General features: G+C 38.6%; 1 protein-coding gene across 2 annotated transcripts in view; it reads right to left on the bottom strand.

Moving 5' to 3' along the window:
• plcd1a (phospholipase C, delta 1a) overlaps positions 1–11930 on the bottom strand; it is a 29866-nt gene extending 17936 nt beyond the window's left edge. The window contains exons 1-2 of one of the 2 annotated variants that reach the window (XM_051687748.1): positions 11750–11930; positions 1660–1818 (exon numbers count right to left, since the gene is read on the bottom strand). In XM_051687748.1, coding sequence (XP_051543708.1) covers positions 1660–1818; positions 11750–11780 — 190 coding nt within the window. In that variant the 5' untranslated portion in view covers positions 11781–11930. Of the gene's footprint in view, positions 1–1659; positions 1819–10873; positions 11126–11749 lie in introns of those variants that run through there. The other variant, XM_051687749.1, reaches the window with a different exon arrangement.
• Between the last annotated feature and the right edge of the window lie 3054 nt (positions 11931–14984).

Genomic DNA, 14984 nt, shown 5'->3' with positions numbered 1-14984 from the left:
AGCAGTGTCGGAAGAAGTTATCCATAGCCACTGATCTAGAGTCAGCTGTTGTGTTTCACTGATAGTTAAGGTTTGGATTTGGCTTTAGGAAACTGATCCTAGAAGCAGTTATGGACCGCTTTATCCCCTAGCAGAAATCGGAAGCAACAGGAGGTAGATTGAGTCAGATAATTCCAAATGTTCTGAATGTGTACGTTGGAGGTATTAGGACACTGATTTGTCGGACTTCAAGAAAATCTGCTTAGCACCCTCAAGCACCCCTGTAGAACCAGGCCTGTCTATGACTCATCTTGCAACTATTTTAGACAGCTCTCTGGAACACTTGATTCTGACTGATCAAGCTCTGCATACTGTGCTGAAATATTTGTGGATAATTACCACTAAACTGTATAGCTGTCACAGGCAACCAATCTAGCTTCATATCTTCTTGCATAATCAAATAATTACAACTCAAATAAATTTTTCATTTTTCAATAATTGTTTTTTTATTTGGTAAGTAATCATGTAATAAGTGGCATATCATCATGTCAGGGTTCATTCTGTGATAATGAACAGCTGAATGTGCCAAATAGGATCTAGGTCATTTTATTTCTGAGCATTCTGTCATCATCTGCACAGAACAGAAGTTAGACAGAATATTCTAACTTTCAATGAATGGAGAAGTCAGTGGTGATTGTTAGTTCTCATTCTGTCTAACATCTCCTTTTGTGTTCCATAGAAAATATAGTCATAAACTCATATAGGTTTGAAACAGTGAAAAAAAGATTAAGAATTAAACATTTTGGGTGAACTATCCCTTTAAGTCATTGTTTTCAGAACATAAAAAAGACCTGAATGTCAGCACTGCATGTGTAATCCATCTAATCATCGAACACCCAAGTGTCAAAACACCCAACTCATGGGTGAAAAAAAGGGTGTGTGAGCAGGTCCAGAGGGCTCTCCCACTGATTTCTATGTTTTAACTGGTATGCTGTATTTATCATTTTCAGACCTGTAGTGATTTTCCCAATCACACACACACAGCCAAAGAGGCAGCGACGGACTGGCAGACAGCAGATGAGGCCTGATCTGAGGCCTTTGCTCCGGACGAACCAGAGTGGACATTATTGGGAGCAGAGGGCTTTGGACAATATGTGGGAAAAACATTTTAAAATCACCACTAAATTTTGTTCCCCTCCCCTCTGGTCATTTTGTCAGAGAAGTTTTCTTTCCACCCGCCTGTACTGCCCTTGCAGACATTGAAATTGTTTTTGGGGGAAGGTGAAGGGTGGGACTGAGTATCTATTTACAGCTCAATACAGGTACAATAAAGATGAGTTTCCTGGAGAGCCCTTTGGTGGGAGGTTTGCTTAATACTAGCTGATGTCAGCAGAAAATGAGATGACATCATTTCTCATTAGGGAAATAAAAAATGTCACCCCATTACAGTGTATCAAGAAAACGAAGACTTTTTTTGTATTTATTATTTAGGTAAATTTGATTCTAAATTTTAAGCATGTGTTTGTGATTTTACCTCTGTTCTAAAACCTAGTAAACTGCCTACATAGGCAGCATTTCAAGGCATCATAGGGATTCTTCTCAGTTCAAAACCCTGTTCTCCAATCCTCTATCAAACACAAACTGAAATTAATAAAGAAACAACAGTCGAGTGATACTCACAGGTTGGGTTGCTCTTGAAAGTCTTGTTGGACTGGTGCCATATAGTCTTGCAGTCTTCCTGCAGCTGATAGAAGCGAGTCTTCTTCCATGAGCTTGACTTCACCTTTAATAGGTCTCCACCCTTCAACAAAAACTGCAGGTCTGCGTCTCCCTCCAGACCTAAAGGTCAAACAAGGGTCAAGTTCAAACATCAGAGCGAATGGATTTTCAAACAAGTCAGCTTCAATAATCAAACTTGCTTAATGTCAACTGTCAAGGGATCTCATTTTATGAGAAACAAATTGACGATGTTTCAACAATTATGTATTGAACACTTTATGTATTGCAACAAAGTATATCCAAAAATACTGATCATGTTAAAAATATCTTAGGTCAGTGCTGAGTCATGTAAAGGACAATTATTTAAAAAAGTATGACATCTTTTGGTTACAACACACCCCTCTTCAGACAAAAGCAACAGATGATCTTGCAGAGTTTACGTGGATTTGCCATTCAATGTCAAAACCTGCTGGGTGAGCTATCTGTATAGTAAAGGTACATACAGATCTATTCTCAGAACTAACTTCACTTTTCTAAACTATTTTTGCAATGATTTTTAATGGATGTATGGAATCCCTTACCCTCAAGTTCAAGTATATATATATATATATATATATATATATATATATATATATATATATACACACACACACAACAGTTAGTTCCAGTCCTCGAATCTGATTGGACGAGAGACGTTCCATGAGCACTGATGGTCTCACACCATCAGCACTCAGACGCTTCACTGTGTGTATCACTCTGCTTGTGTTCGTGCTGTTCTAAACTAAAGTGTAAGAGCAGTGCATATGTGTTAAGAGCTACTGTATGTGTGTCTCTTTACATGTATTTTTTTTTTTTTTTGACATTACATATGTTAGCCAGCAGGTGGTGGCAAAAGACCATTTTAATGTGTAATATAAGCCAGTTAGGTGACGGGAAGTGAATCCACATCAATCAGTGTTTACATACAACAGCGCTCCATGATCGCTAGTATTACTACTACACTACTAAAGCTAGTAAATAGTTTTAAATGTCTTTAAACTAACAACTTCAGCATTAAGGCTCATCACAGCTGAGAGACACAATAGACTGATTAATTACACAACTCAAGGCGCTTACCTCTTACCGGACTTTCCACATTGGAGAGGACACGCTGTTTAAAATGGAGGAGGAGATTGCGATTTCTATAGTGAAAGACTTTTGTGCACCGGCTACCACGAAATAGGGAGAAATACCCCCGCTTGGACGGCTATTTTTCCATTGAGAAAGCTGATCTTCAGAAAGCTAACAGCATCACTGCTTGGGAGTGGCAACAGGTGATCGCACACGCTCCATCTCGCTCTCTCTCTCTCTCTCTCTCTCTCTCTCTCTCTCATACACACACATACATCATTGTTTATCCAATAACTTGTTAGAAACAACACAAGCTGTGATACTATTTCTGAAGTGACATTTTTGAATTACTAACGGAGGCTTGGACGCATCATTTGGTTTGAACCAGCAACGGCAGATTCTGATCCGCCGCGTAAGAAGTAGTTCCATGCACATATGCGTTTTTATGACCGTACTCAGTTTTCTTAGTTTTTTTACATTTACTTGTTCATTGAACTGTTGTATATTAGCAATATCACAGTGATTTAGGGCCATATAGCACGACTGCGAGTGTGATATTGCTTAAATATATATACAACACTGGAAAAAATTAAGAGACATTGCAAAATTATCAGTTTCTCTGGATTTACTATTTATAGGTACTATGTGTTTGAGTAAAATGAAAATGTTTGTTTTATTCTATAAAGTACTGATAACATTGCTCCCAAATTCCAAATAAAAATATTGTAATTTATAGCATTTATTTGCAGAAAATGACAACTGGTCAAAATAACAAAAAAGATGCAGTGTTTTTAGACCTCGAATAATGCAAAGAAAAACAAGTTCATATTCATTTTCAAACAACACAATACTAATGTTTTAACTTAGGAAGAGTTCAGAAATCAATATGTGGTAGAATAACCCTGATTTTCAGTCAAAGCTTTCATGCATCTTGGCATGCTCTCTATCAGTCTTTCACATTCACATATACTAGTCGGAGACTGTGAAATGGGGCTGTTTTCGCCTGTCAGAAATTGATGCTCTATAACAGTTTGGGCATACCAAGATGGCCGCTTGAACACTTCCAGTGGCTTCACCTCCCGCTAGCAGTTTAATGTTGCATCAGCGATCCAGTCCTATATACTGTATATTTCAGTGGTGGAGACGGACTGAGTAGGAAGAACAATTTATAGTAAAAATAGACTTAAAAATGTATCTGTTTCTCACCCACACCTATCAAATCGCTTCTGGAGACATTGATTTAACCACTGGAGTCATATGGATTACTTTTATGTTGACTTGTGTAATGTTGCCACCCATTCTCTTACATTGTATAGACCAAAAGAGCTGAGATAATCTTATAAAAATCTTTATTTGTATTCTGCAGAAGAAAGAAAGTCATAAACATCTGAGATGGCATAAGGGTGAATAAATGATGAGAGAATTTTAATTTTTGGATGAACTATTCCTTTAACCATAGGAGGTTAATACATATTTCAATCAACTCACATAAGTCATCAGAATACTTTATAAGAAACAGGTAAAATTTATTTGGTAGTGTCAAAAGTTTGTTCACATTGAAATAAATTTGAAATAATTTATCTAAAGTTGGTCAATCTTAGGAATCATCCTACAAATGAATTGCATAATGTTGTCTCTGTATGGCTAGGAAATAAAAATTTTTACATCAAGAACAGAATATATTTCAAATATTCTGGGATTATTGTCTCTAGTTTTCATTATAAAATGAGACAATGATTTTCCACAACATCATTGCAGTTTGGAAATAAATTATGCTTATGTGCATGGGTGGGTGGTGGATGTGTCAATGTGTGTCAGTTTTGCAATAAAAGATCAGTCTTTCACTTAAATTTTTTCACTTCCTATTCATGAGCGGCAAAGTCTTTCTAGCAAGTCAGTCCACTGGTGGCCATTTTTGGAACACTTCTGGGAGACTATTTCCAGTCATGACAGTGCAGCTCCTATCTACTTGAATGGGGGGACACTGAAATCTCAAAAACAGTTGGTCAAAATTATGATCAAAACACATTTTTCAAATCAGCAGTAAAATCTGACAATGCTGGTATCATGAATTGTGCTTCTTTACCTCAGATTATGCTACAAAACACAATTTTCCCGGCTTGTATAGCTAATGCGCATGCACATTCTCGAGATGACTGATATGCAATATCTGCATTAAAAGGTGATTGGCTCTTTTACCTGTAAGGCAGGACTTCCTTTCTACATCCGTTGACCGTTGGGGGCTAGAGATTATTGGCTGGGTGTCCCAATTTCTCCCATTCATTTTAATAGAAGTGGCCTGACTCTGATAAATAGTCTCTGGGAGCGGTTGATGCATTTGGAATGATAAATCATTGTGGTTATTGCCAGCAACATCCTGATGAGAATTAAAGCTCTGGATTAAACTCTTGTCCTCCAGCTATAATAGTGCTGATATTAGAATAATTAACAAACAACTTGGTTGAACTCTGTTGTGGTGGACCTAATAGCCCAAATGTCACACTATGAATATTTCCATCTTCTGAGACCCAAGGGTGTGGGCATAACCACAACATTGCAGACATTTTTTCACAAGCTCCTGCCACAGAGGCTGTTTATGTGGATCTGGCTGCACCCAAGCAGAGGGCGTAGAAATGGTGGAAGAGTTGAGGATCTCAGAAATCCCTCTGCGTGCTTGGGCTGAATGCCTTTTTGTGCTGGGACGGTTGCCCGTATTTACTAAATAAAAACTCTGTCTATGGTTTTATTTTGATGACTGAGGTCTCAACACAAATGGTGCCTTATCAGTTTCACTTACTAAAAACCTACAGTATGTCTGTGTCTCACTGTATAATAGTGTTACTGCATTTTCAAAAAAGGAACATGTGAGAATCAGTCATTATCTTCTCTACATTCAAATCAATGACATTCCAAAAGCATTCAGCATGCAAAAGTAAATGTTGTTAAAACCCGTTAACGTGTGGGGGCAAAAGTGGTTCATTGAAGTGTCTAATTACTGCACCATCAAACAGAACTGCAAAACTAATGACTGTTTTCAAAAAGTTTCTTGAACACTAATCATCTTCAGGTATTGGTCAGGCAAACAGATAGTGCCGTCCCAAATTCAGACCATTGGTTGAGCCAGTGTTTCTGGTCTAGTTGCTCAAACAAACAGAGCAATGTTTGATAGCACCAGAGTCACAGTGTTCACACTTTTTGGGGAAATCAACCTATTAATGACTTACTTATAGTTATTTTTGCATATTAAGATGAGAAATAAGAAAATATCTTAACATACTCCAGCTTTAATTTCAATGCTTGCTTAATAAAAGCAGTAATCCATTATTGGGGTCACTTCTGGAATCTTAAAAAATGTATATAAAGTTAATTGTATGTGACCAGCCTGGATGTTGCAGAAGTGGAAGATAGCCAAGAATTGAACAGCTAAAATGCAAAATGTCAATCCCCAATACAGTTCACTCTTATTCTCACCTCATTGGGAATAGTTTCACAATCCAACTTTCAAAAGAATCACATGAAAAAAAACAGTTCTGTTCTGCTCTGTTTGGCTCAAATGTAATTTAACACCAGACAGCAAAACACAAGCAAATTTGGGTATTACTTTTGGGTATTTTTTGGGTATTGCTGGAATACTCCTCTTCTCTAAAATATATAGTCAAAGATGTTTGTGACTTACTTTCCTCGAAAACCAGCTTCTCTTGATCCATGCATTTGATCATGGTGCACTTTGTAAAGGAATATGGAATTTTCTTAATGTTTAAATCGTTTGTATTTACTCGCACGCATTAACTTGTGCAAAACATAGTAAAAATTGGTTGGCACGGGTAATAAACTTCTAATAAACACAGTGTGGGTGATTCCATGTTGGAAAGATGATTATTGATAGCATTTTACAGCCACTTCAACCAGGAATGTCTAAACAAACAACCCTTTTTATAACTGTCCATAACTTAAATGTAAAATATATATATATTACGTATTATTTTATTAAATTAGCACCAGCCAAATGCGGGTATTTCATGCGCAATGATTGGCAATTTTATTAATGTACCCTACTCTGGCGGGCGACCTATAAGATGTCCTAGAGTGACATATGACAAGAAATGATGTTAGACACAAATACGCCCATTTGAAGAAACACACTTAATTATATTTTGAAGAACAGGTGAAAGAAAATCCGTTGATGCTCATGTTTGATTCGCTGTGTATTCAGAGATTCAGTGGCATGTTGTTGTTTGAGCGCAGCGTCAGTGCTTCTCACAGAACATAAAGTTCTCACTCTTTCTTCTCTGTTTCAGTTGTCTGAAAACAGTTTGCAAGAAAAGTGTCATCTATGAGAAGGCTGCAAATGATCTCAGACCACCTCATGAGGTGCTCAAAATTTTGTTTGCTTTAGTTCCATGTAGCAGTTCGAGTTTTACATGCATTGTAAATGCAACTCTGCAGGTTCACTTATTTTGACATTGCTTAAAGGGGTAGTTCACCCAAAAATAAAAATTCTCTCATAATTTACTTATATCATGATGGCGCCGTGGATGGCCGCCTCGGTGTGGAGCGCTTCTATTGTTTTGCTATTTTTGTTTGTCTGTCCTGTGTTTAGTAATCTTTTTTCAGTCAGTTTTACCAGAGATGAAATGCTGAACATTCGACAGCATACACCATTCAATCTTTTCCCGGATTTTGAATATTGACATTTTAGTCAGAGGCGTGGCTGTGTTGTTTAAACACGCTATGAGACACAGGCGAGGGTGACGAGGCGGCACACTGGTCAAACTCTGTCGGCGGGGCTTTCGAACAATGCTGCCGAGCATTTATCTAGCGAATCTCCACTCTCTCCCTAACAAAACGGACGAACTACATCTCCTCACCCGCACAAACAAGGACTTTTCAAACTCTGCTGCCTTGTGTTTCACTGAAACCTGGCTGAGTGAAGCCATTCCGGACAGCGTGTTACAGCTGCCGGGCTTTCAGCTGTTCAGAGCGGATCGCATCGCGGAGTTAACGGGGAAAACGAGAGGCGGTGGAACATGCTTTTACATCAATTAAAGTTGGTGTACAGATGTAACAACGTTAAAGAAGATGCGCTGTCCTGATTTGGAAGTGCTCTTTATTAACAGTAAGCCTTTCTACTCGCTATGGGAGTTTTCCTCGTTTATTTTGGTGTGTATATTGCGCCAAACGCATGTTTGAATGCCACGCTGCAACAGCTGGCTGATCAAATCACAGACACGGAACAACAATACCCGGACTCAGTTATTATTATTCTTGGGGATTTTAATAAAGCAAACCTCACACGTGAACTGCCCAAATACAAACAGCACATTACATGCCCAACCAGAGACAGGAACATACCGGATCACTGCTACACAACAATAAAGGATGCATATCGCTCTGTTCCTAGAGCAGCTTTGGGACTATCTGATCACTGTCTGGTTCATCTTCTTCCAACCTACAGACAGAAATTAAAATCTGCTAAGCCTGTATTAAGGACTGTAAAGAGATGGACCAATGAAGCAGAGCGGGAACTACAAGCCTGCTTTGATTGCACTGATTGGAGTGTTTCTGAGGCTGCAGACACCAATCTGGATGAGCTCACAGATAATGTTACATCATATATCAGTTTTTGTGAGGATATGTGCATTCCTGCTAGGACTTATTTAACATTTAACAATGACAAACCATGGTTTACAGCGGAACTCAGGCAGCTTTGTCAGGCCAAAGAGTATTCTTACAGAGTTGGGGATAAAGTCTTGTACAATCAGGCCAGGAACACACTGAATAAGGGAATCAGAGTGGCTAAAAGAAGATACTCTGAGAAGCTGAAAAACAAGTTTTCAGCTAATGACCCTGCATCAGTGTGGAGTGGCATGAAACAACTTACGAATTACAGGACTCCTGCCCCCAGCCCTGTGGTGGACCAACAACTGGCTGACGACCTGAATGTGTTCTACTGTCGAATTGAAAGGCCACCATTGACTCCATTGTGAAAAAGGCCCAGCAGAGGTTGTTCTTCCTTTGCCAGCTGAGGAAATTCAACCTGCCACAGGCGCAGCTGATACAGTTCTACTCAGCAGTCATTGAGTCTGTCCTCTGCACTTCAGTAACTGTCTGGTTTGGTTCAGCTACGAAATCAGACATCAGAAGACTACAAAGGACAGTTCGGACAGCCGAGAGGATTATTGGTTGCCCCCTGCCACCCCTTCAAGAACTATACACTTCCAGAGTGAGGAAAAAGGCTGGAAAAATCACTCTGGACCCCACTCACCCTGCCCACTACCTTTTTGAACTGTTGCCTTCTGACCGATGCTTCAGAGCTCTGAGCACCAGAACCGTCAGGCACAGGAACAGTTTTTTTCCCTCAGGCTATCCATCTCATGAACAGTTAAACTGCCCCATTGAGCAATAACTATGTGCAATACACAGTTTAGTCTTTCTTATATTTATCCAACACATCCAACCTCTTCTGTCACTTCATTCCTCTGAAAAAAACAAACATTTGCACTGTACATAACAGATTTGTATTTACACTGTACATAACAGATTGTATTAGATTTGCACTACCCATGTGTATGTGTGTATGTATGTATGTGTGTGTCTGTACGTATGTGTATAATTATTTTTTATTTTTTATTTTTTTATTATTATCTATGTCTTGCTGCTGTTTTTGTATTGTTTTTGTATTGTTGTACACTGGAAGCTCCTGTCACCAAGACAAATTCCTTGTATGTGTAAGCATACTTGGCAATAAAGCTCATTCTCATTCTTTCATTCTCATTCTCACACTCATGCCATTCCAGATGTGTTTGATTTTATTTCTTCTGCTGAACACAAAGTTTTTTTAGAAGAATATCTCAGCTCTGTAGGTCCTCACAATGCAAGTGTATGGGCACCAACATTTTGAAGCTCTAAAATGCACATAAAGGCAGCACAAATGTAATCCAATTGACTCCAGTGGTTAAATCATGTCTTCAGAATCAATGATAAATGTGGGTGAGAAACAGATCAATATTTAAGTCCTTTTTACTATGTCCCCTTTCACTTTCATGTTCTTCTTCTTTTGTTTTTGGCAATCCATATTTGTTGTGTATATTGCCACCTACTGGTCAGGGAGGAAAATTAGTAATAGTAAAAAAGGACTTACATATTGATCTGTTTCACACCTTTCATATCGCCTCTGAAAACATGGATTTAACCACTGGAGTTGTATGGATTACTTTTATGTTGCATTTATGTGCATTTTGGAGCTTAACATTTTTGGTAATAATTCACTTGCATTGTGAGGACCTACAGAGCTGAAATATTCTTCTAAAAATCTTAATTTGTCTTCAGCAGAAGAAAGAAAGCCATGCACATCTGAGATGGCATGAGGGTGAGTAAATGATGAGAGAATTTTCATTTTTGGGTGAACTATTCCTTGAATTCCAAATATTTGTGGCTGTATACGTTACCATACATAGCAAATGACATGCAACGATATTAGGTGAATTTTCATTCAGTTCAGCCTCAGAAATGGTACTTGAAGTTTATCCTCTGTACTTGTGTACTCTTTAGCCTCCATTTGTATGTTGCAAAGTTATCATTATGATAATAAAAATAATATGGTATCATATGCATTTCCTTAATAGAATCACTTAAAATTGTTATTTTAAGCTAAAAACACTAAAAAAATAAAATAAAAAATAAATACAAATAAAAAAGCTTTAAATACAACAAGCAAATCAAGTGAAAATATCGCCTACATTTGGAACGCCTGACTTTCTCTCCTTTTTCTTCTCTCATTATTAGAGAGTATACCTGTGTACTCTGATGATAAGTTTCCATTACCATTACTACAGTGTTACTACAATACTTAGGTAGATTTGGAAAAACTTTTCTCAAACTTTAAAGGAGATCCCATGTTATAATCTTTTTACAGTGACTATGGAATTTTGGCGGAATTCTAGTTGATGTGTTAAATATTCGTAGGCGAATAGAGCCCTTTAAGGTTGACAGCCCTCGGCAGCCTAGTAAACAGAAACATATAGGAAACACGACCACCCGATATAAACCCAATATAAACGCTCACCTATGTGTTTCCCGTTCTCGCCATTCATAGCCTAATCCTTATTGTTTACAGAAATTCTTCGTGTAGTCGACTACAGAATTTTCCTGTTGCCTAAAAACCTCCCTTCCCGTGAGGTCTGTACAAGAGTGAACGAGAGGACTTGGGAAAGGACACCCTCTTCTGTCTGAATACTTGCTTGGCATTAAGTCACTCATTTTGATACGCTAAATGTGGTTTGTTCTCAGGCATGTAACCCGCCGGTCCACGAAAAGAAAATAAGTTACACCACATTACAATCCCTCATTTGTAGCCTATTTGTTTGTCATGTGCATAGCTTGTAACGTGACATTAGTCTGATTTTAAGGCCAGGTTTAGCCTACAAGTTTGAAACTGTGTGCTGTGTCTATTTGACAAGTTCAAGTCAGTTACTAAATTTGTCACTTGCAGTTTCTTTTGAACTTAGACTAAATAAGAATTATTTAAGGTGTGTGTGACAGTGGTTAACCTTACTTTACATTAAGGCCTGAGAAGGATAGCAACACAATACAAAGTTCTCAGATGAAGGACAGGGCATCAAACACCCCTGAGGAAAATGTTCAGTGATGGCACTAAATATAAGTAGCCTGTGTGGTAACTACGCCTAAAACAATGGCAGCACTGGGTTATTTTATTCATAAAATAAAAAGTATTTTATAGAGAAATATAGGCTACACAAAATCACATTTTGCATAAGGCTGTGGAATCGTACCAAATTCAAATTCATATCTAAACAGCAAAAATAACTATTATGGAAAATGGTAGGCCTATTCATGTTATAGCAATACTGACACATCAAACCAATAACGTTCACTCTTCTCGCGGATAAGCATCACTTACGGCAAAAATATCACAACTTACCGATTTTGCCAGCCCTACCATTTTCTTCCATGATACTTTTTTATATTTTACTTTTTCTTCAAGTTCGAGTCCCAGTCCGTCAAAAAAAGACGTTTCACGTCCAAAAGCCGCCCATATACTGGGCTGAGTAAGATCAGTGTCCTAAACCATCCGCTGACATGAACGTTTGTGTGGGGAACCCGCCTATAATTCTATGCGCAACACCCACGACAGCAACAACACCGGTCTTTCAAGTCTATCTTCTCAGCTCGGGATGTCCAAAAGTTTCATTTGTTTCCACCAACTATGCTTTTCGGGCATTTAAAAGAAGGCAGCTATCGTCAATCGTCAATGGCCATTGATGAGTCATTCTGCACCTCTCAGCCACAACATTAAAACCACCTGCCTAATATTGTGTGGGTCCCCCTTGTGCAGCCAAAACAGTAGGGATGGGCATTGCCACTTAGTTCTGTTGGATCTGGTACTTTTAGCCGATATCGCCGATACCAATACCAATACCGATACCTCTATTAAATTGGATTTTTATGAATTCTTCAGATAAAATGAGTTACTTTATTATTACTAATTTTTTGTATATATTTATGGGCCTAAACAGAAAATTATTAGGCTGCTTTGTTTACCCTTTAAAAATGAGTTAAGTATAAGCCACATATAAAACCTCAAAATTAACCATAGATATTATTATATGGTTACTATTACTAAAACCAAGTTACCAGGATACTACAGTAATGCTAAAGTAAAACCATGGTTAATTGTATCAAAACCAAAAAATGGTTTCTACAGTCGTGGTTACTATGGTTAATACAATATTACTACAGTAGGGGCCTGGGTAGCTCAGCAAGTAAAGAGGCTGACTACCACCCCTGGAGTCATGAGTTCGAATCCAGAGCGTGCAGAGTGACTCCAGCCAGGTCTCCAAGCAACCAAATTGGCCCCATTGCTGGGGAGGGTAGAGTCACATGGGGTAACCTCCTCGTTGTCGCTATATTGTGGTTTGCTATCAGTGGGGCGCATGGTGAGTTGTGCATGGATGCCATAGAGAATAGCGTGAAGCCTCCGCGTGCTATGTCTCCGCAGTAACACACTCAACAAGCCACATGATAAGATGTGCAGGTTGACCGTCTCAGACACGGAGGCAACTGAGATTCGTCCTCCACCACTGGATTGAGGCGAGCCACTACACCACCACGAGGATTTAGAGCACATTGGGAATTGGGCATTCCAAATTGGGGAGAAAAAAATATTATTACTACAGTAAATCTATGGTAAGTTTTCATAAGGTTATCATTTATCAACGAGGATTAAAGATCATTATCAATGTTTTAACAACTCTAAATTTAAATAAACCTGTAAAAATTGTCACACAAGCCCATTGTAATACATGTCATGTCTAGGTTTGTCATTACTTAGTGTGAATAACTCCAGATGCTGTTTTTCTGTCATTACCTCAGGAAAGCACTGCTCCCTATTTGAACGAGTGCAATAACTGAAAGGGTGAGCGCTGTCTGACTGCTAGTGTATTTTAACATTTCTGTGCGTCAAGATGAGTGCAAGAAAAAATAGTTCCGGTGCCATGCAACAATTCCACACTCCAGTTGATTAAGTAACGTCTTCTGAATTTAATTGATACGTTTGTGTGAAAAACAAAATTGCCAATTTAACTTCAAATCGGCACTTCAGCCAGCTCTCTGTAGCTGTTTGAATTTACCTAACTCTCGCGATGTCATGTGGGAGAGCTTCTGGTTTTAGCAAACAGTATTTCTCAATCAACAAATAATATTATATTAAATATGTCAAAATATACCATCTACACCTGGATTCGCAAGTTCGAATCCAGGGCATGCTGAGTGAGTCCAGTCAGGCTTCCTAAGCAACCAGTTGGCCCGGTTGCTAGGGTGGGTAGGGTCACATTGGGTTAACCTCCTCGTGGTCACTATAATGTGGTTCTCGCTCTCAGTTGGGTGCATGGTGAGTTGTGCGCGGAGAATAGCGTGAAGCCTCCACATGCGCTACGTCTCCCTGGTGACGCGCTCAACAAGCCACATGTTAAGATGCGTGGACTGACGGTCCTCCACCACCCGGATTGAGACGAGTCACTACGCCACCATGAGGACTTAGAGCGCATTGGGAATTGGGCATTCCAAATTGGGGAGAAAATGGGAGAAAAAAATAAATAAAATAAAATAAAATATATACCATCTACTCACTTACCAGCAACAATAAATACATACAACTTTGAAATAAGTCCTTTGAATTGAGGCAAGAGTTCAGTGTGTGACGTTTCGATCTTCTATTGGTCACATGTCCTCTCGTCATTCAGATTCACATTTACTTCCTTTCCTCCATGGAACACTATGTCAGAATGTTAAGGACTGACAATATCAGTCAATATAAACTTTTTTAAAGTATAAAAAAACGATAAAAAAAAATAAATAAATAAATAAAATGGTAAATGATGACTGATGTTGTCAGTCCCTAACATTCTGCTAAACATCTGCTTTCGTGTTCCTCAGAAGAAAGAAAGTCAAAGGGTTTGGAACAACATGAGGATTAGTAATGATAGAAATTATTTTTTTTGGATGAACTATTCCTTTAATCTTCTTGTTCTTTACAGGCAAGATCAACCCTGGCTTTGACCAGCCAACTGTCTCCTATAACATGCACATCTGCACTGAACCGCAGGATGACAACTACACACTGATGCCCCCACCTGCGCATACAGCCCAGAGCCTGATGGAACATTCGGAGGAGACACTCACTCTCCCTTCCTCACCGGAGTCCAGGTCCATAAGGGTGATTCCGCTGAGGTTTGCTCCTAAACATTATTCCTTTTTCCTCATGAAAGGTAGTAGAATTAAGCAATATCACACAAGCAAGAGTTGCTTATCTCAGCTGTACTGATATTCATTACAACAGCATGATAGGGAGTGCAATGATTGCTTTTATACAACAGTTCTATAAATGAGTCAATAATATTACTTACTTTTCAGACAAAGTTTGTTCAGTTATTATGTTTATTTTTTCTCTGCCAACGAAAATAGTTCCAAAAGATGCCAAAGCATCAAGATTTGTATGTCACCAAGCAAAACAGACTGATAGCCTATTAAAAACATGGCATACAGAGAGCAGAGTGACACAAAAAATGAAACTCTTCAGTGGAGTCATATAGCAGCACTCTTTACCCAATGCATGTCCAAAGAATTAACTGTCTTATAATAATCTTTATATCTTTGAT

Source organism: Myxocyprinus asiaticus, chromosome 44 (genome assembly GCF_019703515.2).
Source record: "Myxocyprinus asiaticus isolate MX2 ecotype Aquarium Trade chromosome 44, UBuf_Myxa_2, whole genome shotgun sequence".
Classification (NCBI taxonomy): domain Eukaryota; kingdom Metazoa; phylum Chordata; class Actinopteri; order Cypriniformes; family Catostomidae; genus Myxocyprinus; species Myxocyprinus asiaticus.
This window is presented reverse-complemented; position numbering and strand designations above follow the sequence as displayed.